General features: G+C 43.7%; 1 protein-coding gene across 4 annotated transcripts in view; it reads left to right on the top strand.

The window, feature by feature from the left end:
• Positions 1-20,397, top strand: part of LOC127002411 (gamma-2-syntrophin-like) — a 124,886-nt gene extending 104,489 nt beyond the window's left edge. For 3 of the 4 annotated variants that reach the window (XM_050868301.1, XM_050868303.1, XM_050868304.1), the window contains 7 exons: positions 2,955-3,083; positions 3,899-4,255; positions 7,197-7,381; positions 12,252-12,410; positions 13,301-13,525; positions 14,149-14,349; positions 15,543-15,796. In XM_050868301.1, the coding sequence (XP_050724258.1) occupies positions 2,955-3,083; positions 3,899-4,255; positions 7,197-7,381; positions 12,252-12,410; positions 13,301-13,525; positions 14,149-14,349; positions 15,543-15,662 (1,376 nt within the window). In that variant the 3' untranslated portion in view covers positions 15,663-15,796. Of the gene's footprint in view, positions 1-2,954; positions 3,084-3,898; positions 4,256-7,196; positions 7,382-12,251; positions 12,411-13,300; positions 13,526-14,148; positions 14,350-15,542; positions 15,797-20,341 lie in introns of those variants that run through there. The other variant, XM_050868302.1, reaches the window with a different exon arrangement.
• Positions 20,398-20,994: the final 597 nt, after the last annotated feature.

The following is a 20,994-nucleotide window of genomic DNA, read 5'->3' as shown; positions in this document are numbered from 1 at the left end:
CCTTCTTCTGTCCTTTCTTTCCCTCCTAAGCTCTCCACTTCCCCTTCCTTCGTGGGCTTCGTGGTGCAGTGGTTAGCACACTCGGCTCACAACCACGAGAGCCCGGGTTCGATTCCCAGGCGGAGTGGAAAAATTTGGATGGCTTTTCCGATACCCTACGCCCCTGTCCACCCAGCAGTGAATGGGTACCAGGTATTAATCGGGGGTTGTGTCCCGTCTCCTGGGGTCTGTTACCTTCTCCTATAATTCCTTCACCTTCTGTCTCGCTCTCAGGCATATGATCACAGATGTTGCGCCGACTAAACGAAACTTTCTAACTTTTTCCCTTCTATATTTCCTTCCCCTTCCTGTCTCTCTCCGGCATATGACCACAGATGTTGCGCCGACTAAACGAAACTTTCTAACTTTTTCCCTTCTCCTATATTTCCTTCCCCTTCTGTCTCTCTCCGCCATATGACCACAGATGTTGCGCCGACTAAACGAAACTTTCTAACTTTTTCCCTTCTGCTATATTTCCTTCCCCTTCTGTCTCTCTCCGCCATATGACCACAGATGTTGCGCCGACTAAACGAAACTTTCCAACTTTTCCCTTCTATATTTCCTTCCCCTTCCTGTCTCTCTCCGGCATATGACCACAGATGTTGCGCCGAGTAAACCAAACTTTCCAACTTTTTCCCTTCTCCTATATTTCCTTCCCCTTCCTGTCTCTCTCCGGCATATGACCACAGACGTTGCGCCGACTAAACGAAACCTTCCAACTTTTACCATTGAGTTTTCTCGCGTCTCCTCTCAATCCCGCGATACAAATTGCAAGTTTTCCTCGTCAACTATTGTGCGTTCATGCCGAGGAGAGAAAACTTGTATTAAATAGTTGATGGAATAGTTTGGTTCTTAAAGTTATAGAGAAGTTTGAGAAGGGCTGTCCGGGAGAAAAGTTTTTGATGTGGATTTTAATTAGTTTGAGTATGACCCGGCTGTCAGTTGATGTCTTTTGCGACCTGTTTGAGTTTGAGAATGGAAAGTTTCCTTGCTCACACCTGCCAATGGAAAGAGTTATTTGACTTGAAAGTTAGATATGTATTTCTCCAAGGCATCTGTGTGTGTGTGTGTGTGTGTGAGTGTGAGTGTGTGTGTGTGTGTGTGTGTGTGTGTTTACAGTACAGGAGACAGTGAAAGAGCGTAAAAAAACATTAATGAAAAAAAAAAGCCCGCTAATTACTGCCCCTAAATAGAGTAGTGTGTGTGTGTGTGTGTGTGTGTGTGTGGAGAGAGAGAGAGAGAGAGAGAGAGAGAGAGAGAGAGAGAGAGAGAGAGAGAGAGAGAGAGAGAGAGAGAGAGAGAGAGAGAGAGAGAGAGAGAGAGAGAGAGAGAGAGAGAGAGAGAGAGAGAGAGAGAGAGAGAGACAGTCAGTCAGTCAGTCAGTCAGTCAGTCGCTCAGTCAGTCAGTCAGTCGCTCAGTCACTCAGTCAGTCAGTCACTCAGTCAGTCAGTCAGTCAGTCAGTCGCTCAGTCAGTCAGTCAATGAGGTCAGTCAGTCAGGTAGTGAATGAGAATGTGAGGGGGCTTAGACTACACACACTTTTCTTAATAACACGGAGGCATCGAATGTAAATAGTTTTCTTTCTAAAGTAACCTGGTTTAGTGCCGTTGAAAAGACTAGGGCGCACATTCTCAAACGTTAAGACACCTTAGTACACCTAGTTAAAAGGGCTCTGATAGAAGTTTCAGGGATTTTCATGAGTGGTTTCAATTCCCCGGCGGTAGATTTCCAAGGTTTCTGCGCCATGTATGTAAAAAACACTTATGAGAACCTGTTATATCTTGTCTAGGGCCTTTAAAGATGATAGTTACGAGAGCCCGAATCGTTTGAGAATATGAGTCCAGGGCTTTTCACCTCGAGAACCTGTTTTATCTTGACTAGGGCCTTTAAAGATGGTAGTTACAAGAGCCCGAACCGTTTGAGAATATGAGTCCAGGGCTTTTCACCTCGAGTTTGATGCGAGGAAGAAGGATGAGAGTTGGAAGAAGTGGCCATAGGAGTGTTGGCGAGGAATGCATTGAAAAGCTTGGTTCGGCGAGGCTGTGTGGAAAAGGCAATGAAGGGCTAAGTCTATATACACCAAGTCAAGTCACACGCAGGTTTGTGGGAGGAGACACGGCCGAGGCGTGGTTTATGCGTGACGTTGCTTGGAGCCAAACTAGAGAATGTAGAAACAGGGATTTAGAGAAAACGAGGAAAGGCGGACTAATTTAAATCAATCACCTCAACATGCCCTCCCTCACACCCCACACCGCCGTTTGTAGGCATTGGAATTACAGTCACGCAATAGCACAATAAAAAGACATGTTTTTTTCGTCAGTGGCTTGCCTGAACGCGCTGTGAAAGAAGGCGAGAATGCACATCCAGAGTGCACACACGGCCCCAACTTTAGTCACCCCTGAACTAGCGGGTATTTTTTTTTTGGCTCCAAGTGACGTCATCCCGCTGCTCCGCCCCAAAACCGCCTCCCGCGCGTACCGGTCGGAGTTTTGAAGCAGAGTGACTTGACTTGGTATATATAGACTTAGGTGAGGGGAAGGTGTGCGGCCGCCATGGAGCTATAGAGGGTAGAGTACATTGACCTTGTACCTGACCTGTGAAGCTGCTGAACGGTCTCTTTTCTCGCCGTCAAGATATCGAATACCTGTCCTGTGTCGGATAGTCAGGTCAGGCTCGTGGATTTCCGGGGTGTGGAATGACTCATTTTAGTTCACCTGCGAGACCATTAATATTGCTAATCAGGGCTGTTGCTGAGACCTATTAACAGGTGAGGTATTCCTTTTACCGACCTGATGACTGACCTCTACTCTAGGACTGAGAGAAAATATCACTTTAGTTAGGTACTGAGTGTCCCTGCGTCCCCTCGGATTTTTCTCTCTTGACACCTGTATTAATAAGTTGCTTTCGTCAACAGTCAACAACCGCTCTCTACTGCGATGCACCCACGACGAGGCGGTGGGTGAGCTGCGTCAAGCGGGCGACGAGATCATCCTCACCGTCAGACACTACAAGGCTGCTACGCCCTTCCTTAACAAGACCGATGGTAAGACAATCAATTTATTAGCTCCTTGTTATGCTTATCAAAAAGGTACATCTTGAGATTAGGTAATGAGCAAGGTATATACTTATTATTAACCCGGTAGCAGCGACGGGCCAAATTTGTGGCTATACCGTGTAACAGCGACGGGCCAAATTTGTGGCTTTACCGTGTAACAGCGATGGGCCAAATTTGTGGCTTTACCGTGTAGCAGCGACGGGCCAGATTTGTGGCTTTACCGTGTAGCAGCGACGGGCCAAATTTGTGGCTTTAGGCCCCTATAAGCGAGAAAAATGAGTAAAAATCATCACTCACACAAACCATTTCATAATATATATCAAAGCATTTGTGATCAGTTTATGTATCATCTATTTTTTGGGGTTAAAATCATGGCACAAATTTGGCCCGTCGCTGCTACACGGCGAAGCCACAAATTTGGCCCGTTGCTGCTACACGGCGAAGCCACAAATTTGGCCCGTTGCTGCTACACGGCGAAGCCACAAATTTGGCCCGTTGCTGCTACACGGCGAAGCCACAAATTTGGCCTGTCGCTGCTACACGGTAAAGCCACAAATTTGGCCTGTCGCTGCTACACGGTAAAGCCACAAATTTGGCCTGTCGCTGCTACACGGTAAAGCCACAAATTTGGCCCGTCGCTGCTACGCGGTAAAGCCACAAATTTGGCCCGTCGCTGCTACACGGTAAAGCCACAAATTTGGCCCGTCACTGCTACACGGTAGAGCCACAAATTTGACCCGTCGCTGCTACCGGGTAACCTGACAAAGAGACTGTTGACCCCATGCTGCTTAATTTTGTTGCAGATAATATGAGCTCAGCTTCAGAGAGGAGCAGTGCCCAACTAAGGCCGGAAGATGGATGGCACTCCCCTTCAAACCCGACTTCTCCCACGACTCCTACCGGGAAGATCAGCAACCACAAGCTTTCCAATAGTGAGCAGACCGATTGTTCCACCACCGACTCTACCACAACCGTTTCCATGAAGAGCACAACAAATAATCTAAATAAGGTCAACAATCGGGTGAATGACGTCATATCGAACGGAGTCTCATCCTCAACAACCACCACAGCCGCATCCGCCACATCCACCACGGCCTCAACGACAGACAACACCCCCAATGGCCCCAAGGTTGAGAAGCAATGGGTGGATATCGTCACAGGTAAGGAAACGTTTACATGAGGCTCTGAATACAATCATGGAGTATGCATCTCACGTGGGAGGGGGATCCACTCACACAGCTCTTCTGGACGGAGTGGAGTCTAAGGCTCTTCGTCTCATCAGCTCTCCTCCTCTTACTGATAGTCTTCTACCTCTTAAATTCCGCCGCCATGTTGCCTCTCTTTCTATCTTCTATCGATATTTTCACGCTGACTGCTCTTCTGAACTTGCTAACTGCATGCCTCCCCCCCTCCCACGGCCCCGCTGCACACGACTTTCTACTCATGCTCATCCCTATACTGTCCAAACCCCTTATGCAAGAGTTAACCAGCATCTTCACTCTTTCATCCCTATACTGTCCAAACCCCTTATGCAAGAGTTAACCAGCATCTTCACTCTTTCATCCCTATACTGTCCAAACCCCTTATGCAAGAGTTAACCAGCATCTTCGCTCTTTCATCCCTATACTGTCCAAACTCCTGATGCAAGAGTTAACCAGCATCTTCACTCTTTCATCCCTATACTGTCCAAACCCCTTATGCAAGAGTTAACCAGCATCTTCACTCTTTCATCCCTATACTGTCCAAACTCCTGATGCAAGAGTTAACCAGCATCTTCACTCTTTCATCCCTATACTGTCCAAACTCCTGATGCAAGAGTTAACCAGCATCTTCACTCTTTCATCCCTATATTGTCCAAACCCCTTATGCAAGAGTTAACCAGCATCTTCACTCTTTCATCCCTATACTGTCCAGATCCCTTATGCAAGAGTTAACCAGCATCTTCACTCTTTCATCCCTATATTGTCCAAACTCCTGATGCAAGAGTTAACCAGCATCTTCACTCTTTCATCCCTATACTGTCCAAACCCCTTATGCAAGAGTTAACCAGCATCTTCACTCTTTCATCCCTATACTGTCCAAACCCCTTATGCAAGAGTTAACCAGCATCTTCACTCTTTCATCCCTCACGCTGGTAAACTCTGGAACAATCTTCCTTCATCTGTATTTCCTCCTGCCTACGACTTGAACTCTTTCAAGAGGAGGGTATCAGGACACCTCTCCTCCCAAAAATGACCTCTCTTTCGACCACCTCTTTGGATTCTTTTTTGTAGGAGCAGCGAGTAGCGAGCTTTTTTTTATTATTGTTTACTTTTTTGTGTGTCCTTGTGCTGTCTCCTTTGGTGCAAAATAAATAAATAAATAAATAAATAAATAAATAAATAAATAAAATACCCCGACATTAGCTGGGGTTGTAGGGGGAAGAGATGCCTATGACTTTTAGAAATATGCAAATAATCATCGCTCACATCCACACAAAAACAAAACAAGAGAATATCCAAAATTCAACACCTGGAAACCCAACAAAACCTCACAATTATCAAAAAAAGTCTTCAGCTCTGTACTGTAAGGCAAGAATCATATTTGAGGGGTATCGCGTAACCTCCCAAGCTATTAATCCAAGAACTCGGCAGACCCTTTTTAGGGCTTTTACGAGTCGTGGCTGTGGTACGGTGGACCTTAAAAAGGGCTCGCCATAAAACACCTAACTCGAGCTAATTGTGGGCAGTGGTGGCATAGCGCAACCCACCATGCATGCCCTGGGTCATTGTGGTGGGTGAGTGATCTTGAAGTGGGGCTTTTTGTCATAGGTGGTGCTGTGAGGTCATGGCAGACTGAATTAGCTATCCATACAGTAATCACTTGTCAAATTCTCTATAGTAGACAACAAGTGACTCTCGGGTAGATGCCACGCGTCACGAGACTGTTTATTTTGTAACAAACACCACACAAAACAATGGAGTTTGAGTAAAAGGAAATAGTTTTAATGGCTTTATGGTTATGAGAGGAGCAGGTACTCTGATGTACGTTCCATGCTTGTAGTCTCAAAATGCAGTGTAATATTGTCATTTCTCGGCCATTTCTCAGCTTTCCCCATTGCCGAAGCCCACGGGTTAAGGATGTCTCTCTCACAACACTTTGCAGAACAGAACAGTGCATGGGTATGGCTGAGACTATCACACCTGGGTCTGCAAAACTGATTCCTATTGGTATAACTTGTGCGGGTGAATCTATAAGTTCCATCTCGCTCCCCTTTGTTATAACTAATCTTTCATCTTCTATAGAGGGGGCTTCGTGGTGCAGTGGTTAGCACACTCGGCTCACAATCAAGAGCCCGGGTTCGATTCCCGGGCGGAGTGGAAAAATTTGGGCGGCTTTTCCGATACCCAACGCCCCTGTCCACCCAGCAGTGAATGGGTACCAGGTATTAATCGGGGGTTGTGTCCCGTCTCCTGGGGTCTGTTCCCTTCTCCTATGATTCCTTCCCCTTCTGTCTCTCTCCGGCATATGACCACAGATGTTGCGCCGACTAAACGAAACTTTCCAACTGTTCCCTTCTCCTATAATTCCTTCCCCTTCTGTCTCTCTCCGGCATATGACCACAGATGTTGCGCCGACTAAACGAAACTTTCCAACTGTTCCCTTCTCCTATAATTCCTTCCCCTTCTGTCTCTCTCCGGTGTATGACCACAGATGTTGCGCCGACTAAACGAAACTTTCCAACTTTTCCTTCATTCTTCTGTGTCTTGAGTGCGTCTGGGCTACACATTTTGTAACTTACAGTATCTGCACTCTTCAAGTTCTATTTGTTGCATTGTATAAACGCATAAACAGAATAGTATAATATTTTATTCATAAACACATATAATTATACAATGAGTTTAATAATACAAGCATAATTGCGGGGATCATGTTTCTTAATGGTCCCTCTAAGCGAGAAAAATGAGAAAAAATCACCCCTCACACAAACCATTTCATAATATATATCAAAGCATTTGTGATCAGATTATGCATCATCTATTTTTGGGGGGTTTATATCATGGCACAAATTTGGCCCGTCGCTGCTGCCGGGCTAATATTATAAAATGTCTTGTTCCACAGTTCCCCTCATGATGGCATATATCACGCGATACATCTTCGGGACGGACAAGTTGCGACCACAAGCCTTCGAGGTCCGAGGCATCAATGGCATCAGCACCGGTGTGGTTCACTGCCAAGATGCTGCCATGCTGTCCCAGTGGATCAAGCACATCACAAACAACATAATTGGACTCACCAACCTTCAAGTACGTTGCGACTCTGTGGGTTACATTGCAAGACATTTCACTGCCCAAGAACACATATCTGACAAGGCTTTCGCAGGAGTTGTGGGCATTTCCAGTAGTAGTTTTATGACCCTGGTGGTAGTTTGACCCTTCCTCTGTACTGTGAACCTAGAAACACATATTTGACAAGGCTTTCATAGGAGTTGTGGGCATTTCCAGTAGTAGTTTTATGACCCTGGTGGTAGTTTGACCCTTCTTCTGTACCGTGAACCTAGAAACACATATTTGACAAGGCTTTCATAGGAGTTGTGGGCATTTCCAGGAGTAGTTTTATGACCCTGGTGGTAGTTTGACTCTTCTTCTGTACTGTGAACCTAGAAACACCTATTTGACAAGGCTTTCATAGGAGTTGTGGGCATTTCCAGTAGTTTTATGACCCTGGTGGTAGTTTGACCCTTCCTCTGTACCGTGAACCTAGAAACACATATTTGACAAGGCTTTCATAGGGGTTGTGGGCATTTCCAGTAGTAGTTTTATGACCCTGGTGGTAGTTTGACCCTGCTTCTGTACTGTGAACCTAGAAACACCTATTTGACAAGGCTTTCATAGGAGTTGTGGGCATTTCCAGTAGTAGTTTTAAGACCCTGGTGGTAGTTTGACCCTTCTTCTGTACTGTGAACCTAGAAACACATATTTGACAAGGCTTTCATAGGAGTTGTGGGCATTTCCAGTAGTAGTTTTATGACCCTGGTGGTAGTTTGACCCTTCCTCTGTACAGTGAACCTAGAAACACATATTTGACAAGGCTTTCTCAGGAGTTGTGGGCATTTCCAGGAGTAGTTTTATGACCCTGGTGGTAGATTGACCCTTCTTCTGTACTGTGAACCTAGAAACACATATTTGACAAGGCTTTCATAGGCGTTGTGGGCATTTCCAGTTGTAGTTTTATGACCCTGGTGGTAGTTTGACCCTTCCTCTGTACTGTGAACCTAGAAACACATATTTGACAAGGCTTTCATAGGAGTTGTGGGCATTTCCAGTAGTAGTTTTATGACCCTGGTGGTAGTTTGACCCTTCTTCTGTACTGTGAACCTAGAAACACATATTTGACAAGGCTTTCATAGGAGTTGTGGGCATTTCCAGAAGTAGTTTTATGACCCTGGTGGTAGTTTGACCCTTCTTCTGTACTGTGAACCTAGAAACACATATTTGACAAGGCTTTCATAGGAGTTGTGGGCATTTCCAGTAGTAGTTTTATGACCCTGGTGGTAGTTTGACCCTTCTTCTGTACTGTGAACCTAGAAACACATATTTGACAAGGCTTTCATAGGAGTTGTGGGCATTTCCAGTAGTAGTTTTATGACCCTGGTGGTAGTTTGACCCTTCTTCTGTACTGTGAACCTAGAAACACATATTTGACAAGGCTTTCGCAGGAGTTGTGGGCATTTCCAGAAGTAGTTTTATGACCCTGGTGGTAGATTGACCCTTCTTCTGTACTGTGAACCTAGAAACACATATTTGACAAGGCTTTCATAGGAGTTGTGGGCATTTCCAGTAGTAGTTTTATGACCCTGGTGGTAGTTTGACACTTCCTCTGTACCGTGAACCTAGAAACACATATTTGACAAGGCTATCATAGGACTTGTGGGCATTTCCAGGAGTAGTTTTATGACCCTGGTGGTAGATTGACCCTTCTTCTGTGCTGTGAACCTAGAACCACATATTTGACAAGGCTTTCATAGGAGTTGTGGGCATTTCCAGGAGTAGTTTTAAGACCCTGGTGGTAGTTTGACCCTTCTTCTGTACTGTGAACCTAGAAACACATATTTGACAAGGCTTTCATAGGAGTTGTGGGCATTTCCAGGGGTAGTTTTATGACCCTGGTGGTAGTGTGACCCTTCCTCTGTACCGTGAACCTAGAAACACCTATTTGACAAGGCTTTCATAGGAGTTGTGGGCATTTCCAGGAGTAGTTTTATGACCCTGGTGGTAGTTTGACCCTTCCTCTGTACTGTGAACCTAGAAACACATATTTGACAAGGCTTTCATAGGAGTTGTGGGCATTTCCAGTAGTAGTTTTATGACCCTGGTGGTAGTGTGACCCTTCCTCTGTACCCTGAGCCTAAAAAAACACTCCTTACAACCTGACTGATCCCCCTTTTGACCTTTAGAAATAGCTGATGTGATAAGGGAAAGTATCTTGTAATACCAGACTATCTAATCACATAATGGCGTAAAAACAAATATATAGTTTTATACCTGAATTTAGTGTGTACTTGTCAGAGGGCCATGCCACACAATAAGTCGTAAAACACAGAGTAATGGTCGTGCTTTTGTAGTGTGGTGACTATGCCTGATGAACGAGCCTCCCATAACCCACTTAGCCAGGGGGGTACCTCACTGGCCGGGGGGCTTCGTGGTGCAGTGGTTAGCACACTCGCCTCACAATCGAGAGAGCCCGGGTTCGATTCCCGGGCGGAGTGGAAAAATTTGGGCGGCTTTTCTGATACCCTACGCCCCTGCCCACCCAGCAGTGAATGGGTACCAGGTATTAATCGAGGGTTGTGTCCCCGTCTCCTGGGGTCTGTTCCCTTCTCCTATAATTCCTTCCCCTTCTATCTGTCTCCGGCATATGACCACAGATGTTGCGCCGACTAAACCAAACTTTCCAACTATTCCCTTCTCCTATAATTCCTTCCCCTCCTGTCTCTCTCCGGCATATGACCACAGATGTTGCGCCGACTAAACCAAACTTTCCAACCTCTTTCGCTGACTCAGTAAGGAGTGGCTCTCTCGTCACGCTGGTCGCGGGTTCAGTCCCAGGCAGCCGGCGAATACCCTCTCCTGGTCTTGATTAACCTCTCGTGTGTTAACGTGGTGGAAAATAGAGGAATAGAGAAAAAGGAAACTCTCGGGGGATGACACTCTGACGAACACTTTGTCTATCTATCACATTCACTGGATAATGATATTTTGAGGAACTGGATGTTGAATGTTTGAACAAAGTGAAGGGGCATCACACCAAGGGGACAATGCTCACTGGTTCTGTTATCAAATGAACATATACTTTAACCCCTTCACTCCGGCGACGCTGATATTGGCGTTCGATGGGATCACCATTAGCCCTCTTCTAAAGCTCTTAATCCTCTTCTAAACCTTTTAAGAGGAAATGGAAGAGGATTAAGAGGAATTCAGAGGAGGATTGAGAGGTTTAGAAGTGGAGGATTAAGAGGAATTCAGAGGAGGATTGAGAGGTTTAGAAGTGGAGGATTAAGAGGAATTCAGAGGAGGATTGAGAGGTTTAGAAGAGGGTAAATCCTCCTTCATTTCCTCTGAATCCTCTTCTGAACCTTTTAAGAGGAAATGGAAGAGAATTAAGAGGAATTCAGAGGAGGATTGAGAGGTTTAGAAGAGGGTAACTCCTCCTTCATTTCCTCGACCCTTTCCATACAGTGACACCGACATCTGTGTCATGGATGGAAAGAGTTAACGAACAATTTTTTATATATATTGCAGATGAAGTTGAATAAGGAAATAACCCAATTTTTTTATATATATTTCAGATGAAGTTGAATAAGGAAATAACCCAATTTTTTTATATATTGCAGATGAAGTTGTATAAGGAAATAGCCCAATTTTTTATATATATTGCAGGTGAAGTTGTATAAGGAAATAACCCAATTTTTCTATATTGCAGATGAAGTTGAATAAGGAAATAGCCCAATTTTTTTATATATATTGCAGATGAAGTTGAATAAGGAAATAACCCAATTTTTTATATATATTGCAGATGAAGTTGTATAAGGAAATAACCCAATTTTTTTATATATATTGCAGATGAAGTTGTATAAGGAAATGACCCAATTTTTTTATATATATTGCAGATGAAGTTGTATAAGGAAATAACCCAATTTTTTATATATATTGCAGATGAAGTTGTATAAGGAAATAACCCAATTTTTTATATATATTGCAGATGAAGTTGAATAAGGAAATGACCCAATTTTTTATATATATTGCAGATGAAGTTGAATAAGGAAATAACCCAATTTTTTATATATATTGCAGATGAAGTTGAATAAGGAAATAACCCAATTTTTTATATATATTGCAGATGAAGTTGAATAAGGAAATAACCCAATTTTTTATATATATTGCAGGTGAAGTTGTATAAGGAAATAACCCAATTTTTTATATATATTGCAGTTGAAGTTGTATAAGGAAATAACCCAATTTTTTATATATATTGCAGGTGAAGTTGAATAAGGAAATAACCCAATTTTTTTATATATATTGCAGATGAAGTTGTATAAGGAAATAACCCAATTTTTTATATATATTGAAGATGAAGTTGAATAAGGAAATAACCCAATTTTTTTGTATATTGCAGATGAAGTTGAATAAGGAAATAACCCAATTTTTTATATATATTGCAGATGAAGTTGAATAAGGAAATAACCCAATTTTTTTATATATTGCAGATGAAGTTGAATAAGGAAATAACCCAATTTTTTTATATATATTGCAGATGAAGTTGAATAAGGAAATAACCCAATTTTTTTATATATATTGCAGATGAAGTTGAATAAGGAAATAACCCAATTTTTTATATATATTGCAGATGAAGTTGTATAAGGAAATAGCCCAATTTTTCTATATTGCAGATGAAGTTGAATAAGGAAATAACCCAATTTTTTATATATATTGCAGATGAAGTTGAATAAGGAAATGACCCAATTTTTTATATATATTGCAGATGAAGTTGAATAAGGAAATAACCCAATTTTTTTATATATTGCAGATGAAGTTGAATAAGGAAATAACCCAATTTTTTTATATATATTGCAGATGAAGTTGTATAAGGAAATAACCCAATTTTTCTATATTGCAGATGAAGTTGTATAATTCAAGTTTCCCCGCCTCAGAGCATGTCCTATATATGGGTTGGGTTTGCGAAGGCATTCTCAACCACAACTTGCCGTGGCAGAACTGGAAACCCAAGTTCATCGCTCTGAAAGGGACCGACATCTACATGTTCGACACGCCTCCTGTGAGTGTCTCTGTTGGTACTGTTTACACACTGATCATCACCATAAATATCAATACTCATCACACCTTTCATGTACCAGGCAGAGGGGAGGAAAAGGTACGCAACAAATCATTGGAAATATCAGTTACAGGAAACAAGCCTCTGGGAAAAGCAATCATTTTTTATTTGTTTATTTATTTTTTAATACAGCAGAGGAGTCAGTTCAAGGGCATAAAATAAGGTGACATGTTATAGAAAAGCCCGCTACTCATTGCTCCTATAAAGAGTTAGAGGAGTGGCCGAAAGAGAGGTCAGTTTCGGGAGGAGAGGTGTCCTGATACGGTATCAGGACACCTCTCCTCCCGAAATTGACCTCTCTTTCGGCCACCTCTTTGGATTCTTTTTCAGGAGCAGCGAGTAGCGGGCTTTTTCTATTATTGTTTCCTTTTTTTGTGCCCTCGAACTGTCTCCTGAAAGTCACTATACAAAATATTGCTTGAAAGAGAGACAGTGGGACACACCGAGTCATCTTCAAAAATTGCAAAGCCTACCCTCTGTGAGCGATACAAAAATTAGACATTTGTAGACATCAATTACAGAAGTGTCTCTCATTTCTTGCAGGGGGCTTCGTGGTGCAGTGGTTAGCACACTCGGCTCACGACCGAGAGAGCCCGGGTTCGATTCCCGGGCGGAGTGGAAAAATTTGGGCGGCTTTTCCGATACCCTACGCCCCTGTCCCCGAGCAGTGAATGGGTACCAGGTATTAATCGGGGGTTGTGTCCCGTCTCCTGGGGTCTGTTCCCTACTATAATTCCCTCCCCTTCTGTCTCTCTCCGGCATGTGACCACAGATGTTGCGCCGACTAAACGAAACTTTCCAACTCTCTCACTTATTCTTTTCCTTTCCTGCAGCTGAACACACATGACTGGGTGGAGCGAGCCTCAGTGTGGGCTGTGCATCAAACAATGTTCAGGGTTATTAAGGAGTCCGAGTACGTGGATGAGCGCCAACACTGCTTCCTCTTGCAAACAGCCATGCAGGAGTCGCGCTACCTGAGTGTGGAGACTCGTCAGGATCTGCTCAGGATTGAAAATGCTTGGCACCGGGCTGTCTATAATGCCGTCACCAGACTTGGGGTGAGTACCCACACACTAGATATTTCTGAGCATGTACATGGATAGGAGAAGGATTGGTAATGGGACTGGTGGATAGGGGAAGGATTGGTAATGGGACTGGTGGATAGGGGAAGGATTGGTAATGGGACTGGTGGATAGGGGAAGGATTGGTAATGGGACTGGTGGATAGGGGACGGGTTGGTAATGGGACTGGTGGATAGGAGGATTGGTAATGGGACTGGTGGATAGGGGAAGGATTGGTAATGGGACTGGTGGATAGGGGAAGGATTGGTAATGGGACTGGTGGATAGGGGAAGGATTGGTAATGGGACTGGTGGATAGGGGAAGGGTTGGTAATGGGACTGGTGGATAGGGGAAGGATTGGTAATGGGACTGGTGTAGGGGACGGGTTGGTAATGGGACTGGTGGATAGAAGGATTGGTAATGGGACTGGTGGATAGGGGAAGGATTGGTAATGGGACTGGTGAATAGGGGAAGGATTGGTAATGGGACTGGTGGATAGGGGAAGGATTGGTAATGGGACTGGGAGCCTCTATGGAGTGGAAGTGGAGTCTCTCTCTAAATAGATAGATAGATAGATCATTCTGAACAACATGGACATTTTTCCTCTCGAATTCTTTCAGAGCAAAACCTTCGCTGTGACTCAAGGAGGGAGGTCATCAGGTTTGACCCTTGACTGGTCCGGTGGGTTTGCTCTATACGACACGGAGACTCGAGAATACCACTGGCGTTACAAGTTCTCCCAGCTCAAAGGTTCTTCTGATGACAGTAAAACCAAGCTCAAACTCCACTTCCAGAATGAGAACAAAGAAATCGAGACTAAGGTTGGTAAAGTGAATGGAAGCTTTGTTACTGAATACATGTTAACTTTAAAGAATGTTTTGTGTGTCTAGTCAAATTACTGTGTAGCAACGAAAGCTCTCCCAACTGTAGTCTGTTCCTAGCTCATGTAATGGTGTCGTAGGGAAGCCTGTCTCCCAGTCGTGTTAACGCTATCCGATCCGACGTTTTCAAATTTTCGCGCTCGTAACCCCAAGCATTGTACTCATTTACCCGAACAACGATAACGCTCGTGAACGCTAAGTACTGGTACCGAATCAATAGTGTAAAACAACAATGAATAATGAGTGAAAAGAAGCTACTGGAATGTACAGAGAAATGAAAAAGTGTATCGTTTTTTTCGAAGTGGCTGAGAGGAGGCCAGATTCGTCCCCCCTCGGAGCGGATAGGGTTAAGACACAGGCCTCTCCTAACTACAGGTTTTTTAGTTGCCAGATTGATGTCAAATTAGGTTAACCCGGTGGCTGCGGGGGTCATGTTTCTTAAGTTAGGTTAGGTTAGGTTAGGTAAGGTTAAAGGTCCCTCTAAGTAAAATAATGAGAAAAAATCACCCCTCACACAAACCATTTCATAATATATATATCCAAGCATTTGTGATCAGTTTATATATCATCTATTTTGGGGGGTTTATATCATGGCAGAAATTTGGCCCGTCGCTGCTACACGGTAAAGCCACAAATTTGGCCCGTCGCTGCTACACGGTAAAGCCACAAATTTGGCCCGTCGCTGCTACACGGTAAAGCCACAAATTTGGCCCATCGCTGCTACACGGTAAAGCCACAAATTTGGCCCGTCGCTGCTACACGGTAAAACCACAAATTTGGCCCGTCGCTGCTACACGGTAAAACCACAAATTTGGCCCGTCGCTGCTACACGGTAAAACCACAAATTTGGCCTGCCGCTGCTACACGGTAAAGCCACAAATTTGGCCCATCACTGCTACACAGTAAAGCCACAAATTTGGCCCATCACTGCTACACGGTAAAGCCACAAATTTGGCCCGTCGCTGCTACACGGTAAAGCCACAAATTTGGCCCATCGCTCCTACCGGGTTAACAAACATTTATCATCATTAGGATAAGAATTTGCAATGACTGAAATGTATATAATATTTGGCGTCTAATTCCTGGTTTAAAGTTAAAATTTGTTAGATAATAATTTTCATGTCTTCCCTCAGGAGCTGGAGTGCGCCACCAACCTTCAAAACCTCCTCTTCTGCATGCACGCCTTCCTAACAGCTAAGGTGGCAGCTGTTGACCCCTCCTTCCTACGAGCACCTCCAAAGACCCCTACGTAGTCCAACATACCAGGTGTGTTAACCAGTATTTTTCAGAAACCTTTTATGAGTTTAATGAAATAATGTGAGCTGTTAATTTTGACAAGAGGATAGCCCGTATTTTTAAGCAACCTTTTATGAGTTTAATGAAATAATGTGAACTGTTCATTTTGACAAGTGGATAGGTTTGGTGGGGGAAGAATCTAAACTCCTCCCTGTGTTTTCCCCCCACGAAACCTATCCACTTAATGAAATAACTTTGTGGCTTATAGTTCTGTATTGTCAAGGAGGTCATTATGAGTGGTTAATGGCTTTCCCACTGAAAAACCAATGGAAAAATGCAGCTTAAAAATATGTGCGGCATAGGAGCGCAATTGGTGTTAAATTAGTGTTCAGCTTCTTTCCCATGAATGCGGGAGTGAGGCAGGGCTGTGTCCACGCCCCATCGCTTTTCAACGCTTGTATGGACTGGGTACTAGGCAGAGTTGTAGACCAGTCATTGTGGAGCATCTGTTGGCAAAACCAGGATCACTGACCTTGTTTTCGCCCCATCGCTTTTCAATGCTTATATGGACTGGGTACAAGGCAGAGTTGTGGACCAGTCATTGTGGAGCATTCATTGGCAAAACCAGGATCACTGACCTTGTTTTCGCCCCATCGTTTTTCAATGCTTGTATGGATTGGGTGCAAAGCAGAGTTGTGGACCAGTCATTGTGGAGCATCTGTTGGCAATACCAGGATCACTGACCTTGTTTTTGCCATTGATGCGGTAACTTTTGTGGAGTTGCTGGAGGTTCTGGTGATGGCTTCCGAGGCACTGAACGAGGAGGCGAAGCACTTGGGACTTCAGGTCTCCTCGGCCAAGACCAAGGTACAGGTGTTTGGAGGCCTGCTAGATGAAACAGTGCAGTGTGTTCATGCGTGTGGTGAGGACATTGAGATCTTGGAAAGTTTCACATACCTTGGTAGTGTAGTTCAAAACAGCCGTGGGTCTCGCCAGGAAATCTTACGGTGGACTGGCCTGGCCCATGGTGTTATGGACTCGCTCAGCACGAGTATATGGCATCTGGATCCTGAAGTCCCTTGTGCTCCCTGTCTTACTCTATGGCTGTGAGACATGGACACTAAACAGGGACTTGGAGAGACGGATTGATGCCATTGTTAATAAATGTCTGCGCAGAATCATGGGATATCGCTGGAATGGCTTCATGTCAAACCGGCGACTACTCCGTGAGACTGATTCAAGGTCTATTACCTGCATAGTCCGTCAATGCCAATCCTGACTATATGGGCATTAAGCACGTTACCCAGAAGCTGACCCTGCTAATCGGGTCGTCTCTGTAATAGACAATCCTGAGTATAGGAGGCCAAGGGGTCGCCCGCCCGCAGAGTTTGAGGCTAGAGCAAGTCAATAGACCCTGCCAGGAGGTACTCAGGGCCACTTTCACAGTCATTTTGTTTGTTTTGATCGTTACCAATGGCGGTCATCGCTGCTATAGTATATCCACGTCAAACTGGCCGACAGGGTAGTGGCGGCTGCGGGGTTAGCCTAGCCCCGAACCTTGCCACACACTCTCAACACCTCTCGCTCCCTCCGCGGCCACCACTACCCCATAGGCCAGTTTCACGTGGAGAACTAAAACGTTGATTCCCGCCATTGGTAAAGGGGCCCTCAGGATGGAAAGGGGGCCTGCGTGGAGACTCATCTGGAGGGACCCCTGGAAGTGGCGTTGTGGAGTGGGTGAGGCGATGCGCCCCTTGGTGTATGCCCCCATGGATTGACTGAGTGAATCTGTCCTCAGGGTCTGGCATATCCAAGGAGAATTATTCAGGGAGAGGGAAAGAAGGAAGCAGCTTCGAGTGGTTGACTGGACTGCATTGCCCTCCCCTGTTCATTCACCCAGTAGCAGCGGGGATCATGTTTCTTAATGGTCCCTCCAAGCGAGAAGAATGAGAAAAAATCACCCCTCACACAAACCATTTCATAATATATATCAAAGCATTTGTGATCAGATTATGTATCATCTATTTTGGGGGGTTTATATCATGGCACAAATTTGGCCCGTCGCTGCTACACGGTAAAGCCACAAATTTGGCCCGTCGCTGCTACACGGTAAAGCCACAAATTTGGCCCGTCGCTGCTACACGGTAAAGCCACAAATTTGGCCCGTCGCTGCTACACGGTAAAGCCACAAATTTGGCCCGTCGCTGCTACTGGGTTAACGTACTTTATCAAACACATTAATAGTGAGGAAAATATTTAAGTACATCTGTTGTTTTTACCAGGTCAAGGGGTTCTTCAGCTGATGGGTGGCAGAGATGAACCTATTAGTCATTTTGTCATTCATAAACGTCAACACCTGTTTGAAGCGGTCTAATTATGAGATCTTAAGTGCATAAAGAAAATTTTCTGAGCTATTTAGTATCATTGTTATTGCCAGAAATGCTTCTAACTATCTTACTTTCTTCAAAAAACTGGGAAATTGCATTAGACCATTTTGTTACTGATAATGACAAGTTTGGAAAGTTTGGTTTAGGCGGCGCAACATCTGTGGTCATATGCCAGAGAGAGACAGGAAGAGAAGGAATTATAGGAGAAGACAGTTGGAAGATTTGGTTTTAGTCGGTACATCTGTGGTCATATGCCAGAGAGAGACAGGAAGAGAAGGAATTATAGGAGAAGGGAACAGACCCCAGGAGACAGGACACAACCCCCGATTAATACCTGGTACCCATTCACTACTGGGTGGACAGGGGCGTAGGGTATCGGAAAAGCCGCCCAAATATTTCCACTCCGCCCGAGAATTGAACCCGGGCTCTCTCGGTTGTGAGCCGAGTGTGCTAACCACTGCACCACGAAGCCCCCTTGACGATGACAAAATGATGTGTATCTTTACATGGACACTCTCAAGATCCCTCCCTTCCAATATGCACCTATGTATCTATTTATATCCTATTGTATGTATTTTATTTAAGATATGAAAAGCAAATAATAGTCACTTCATTGTCTACGGTGGCTGAGTGGTAGCGTGCTGGGCCCACATTCACCACGTGATGGACGACGCGGGTTCGAATCCCCACGCTACCACCTGGGATTTTTCAGTCACCGCCGAGTGGCTTAAAACTACCCACATGCTGTCCTGAAGACCACCCATCAACCCGGACTCTAGAGGAAACCGTCCAAGTGAATCAAGGAGTTCCAGGGGGCAGCATGAGCCAAGAGAAGATGGCGCCACTATAAACACTTGCCTGCGCCATGATGGGCTGGGGCCGAATACCATCCAGGCCCCTCAAGCAAGGCTACCGGCACTATGGGCGTAGACGTAAAAAAAAAAAAAAAAAAAATCCTTGTTTTCCTCTGATGTCACTGCCGGGACAATGGAATTTTGTCTGGAAGGCTGCAAGACTTCTGGACGAGTTGGACTTTGAGCGCTGCCAGAACGGAAAACAGAAAGACTGCAAGATTTTACATGAATCCTTGGTCTTTCTTAACCACCAAAACGTGCCTCAAAAGGTCTCAGAGCGGCAGACAACTCAGTGACTGGGGGCTTCGTGGTGCAGTGGTTAGCACACTCAGCTCACAACCGAGAGAGCCAGGGTTCGATTCCCGGGCGGAGTGGTAAAATTTAGATATTGTCCGATGCCCCTCGCCCTGTCCACCCAGCAGTGAATGGGTACCAGGTATTAATCGGGGTTGTGTCCTCTCTCCTGGGGTCTGGCTTCTTCTTCTCCTATAATTCCTTTCCCCTTCTTGTCTCTTCTCCTCGACGCCATGACCACAGATGTTCATACCGACCACTAAGCAAACTTTCCAACTGTTCCCTTCTCCTATAATTCCTTCCCCTTCTGTCTCTCTCCGGCCATATGACCACAGATGTTCGTGACTAAACGTAAACTTTCCAACTGTTCCACTTCTCCTATAATTCCTTCCCCTTCTGTCTCTCTCCGGCATATGACCACAGAGATGTTCTGCGCCCGACTAAACGAAAATTTCCAACTGTTCCATTATACTATAATTCCTAACACTTCTGTCTCTCTCAGGCATATGACCACAGATGTTGCGCAGACTAAACCAAACATTCCAACTGTTCCCTTCTCCTATAATTCCTTCCCCTTCTGTCTCTCTCAGGCATATGACCACAGATGTTCGCGACCATTAAGCAAAACTTTCCAACTGTTTCCCTTCTCCTATAATTCCTTTACCTCTGTCTCTTCCTCCATATGCGACCACAGATGTTCGCTACGACCTAAACCAAACTTTCCAACTGTTCCCTTCTCCTATAATTCCTTCCCATTCTGTCTCTCTCCGGCATATGACCACAGATGTTGCGCCGACTAAACCAAACTTTCCAACTCAGTGACTATTATTTGCTTTATAAACCTTATATACATACAATAGAATACAAGTAGGCGAGAATTGAAAGTGCAGGGTAGCTAAATGATTTTCCATGATGAGCGTCAGCCAGTAAACATCACTGCCATCCTCAACATCAGCTAAGTGGGTCAATGCAATTTCTTTTATCTTCATAAGAAAATAAGACGGTTATAGACATTTTTGTAATTATAATAACACTAAATAGCTCGTAGTATCTTCCTTATGCACAGTAAACCTCATAATTGTGGCTGGGTTGATGTGTGTTGTCATTACTATACAAAACAACATGATTAACAGTGTTGGTTCATCTCTTCCCCTCCATCAGATGAGCACAGCAAGGCAGCGTTCTGGTGAGTCACAGCAGCAGTGGCGGATCCAGCCAGGAGGGATGATATACAGATAAATATATATATATATATATATATATATATATATATATATATATATATATATATATATATATATATATATATATATATATATATATATATATTTATATATATATATACTAATATATATTTATATATTTATATATATTTATATATATATATACTACCATTAGTACTAATATATATATATATATATATATATATATATATATATATATATATATATATATATATATATATATATATATATATATATATATATATAATTTATATATATATATACATAGTATATAATATATATATATATATATATATATATATATATACACATTATTTTATTATATATAATATATATATATATATATATATATATATATATATATATATATATATACTACATTAATTAGTATATGTATGTATATATATATATATATATGTATATATATGTGCTGCCATTGGTGCTGTGTGTGTGTGTGTGTGTATGTGTGTGTGTATGTGTGTATGTGTGTGTATATATATATATATATATATATATGTATGTTATGTATGTGTATGTATGAGCTAGCTAACCCCAGGATGTGTGTGTGTG

The sequence above is a fragment of the Eriocheir sinensis genome, chromosome 23 (assembly GCF_024679095.1).
Source record: "Eriocheir sinensis breed Jianghai 21 chromosome 23, ASM2467909v1, whole genome shotgun sequence".
NCBI classification, from domain to species: domain Eukaryota; kingdom Metazoa; phylum Arthropoda; class Malacostraca; order Decapoda; family Varunidae; genus Eriocheir; species Eriocheir sinensis.
This window is presented reverse-complemented; position numbering and strand designations above follow the sequence as displayed.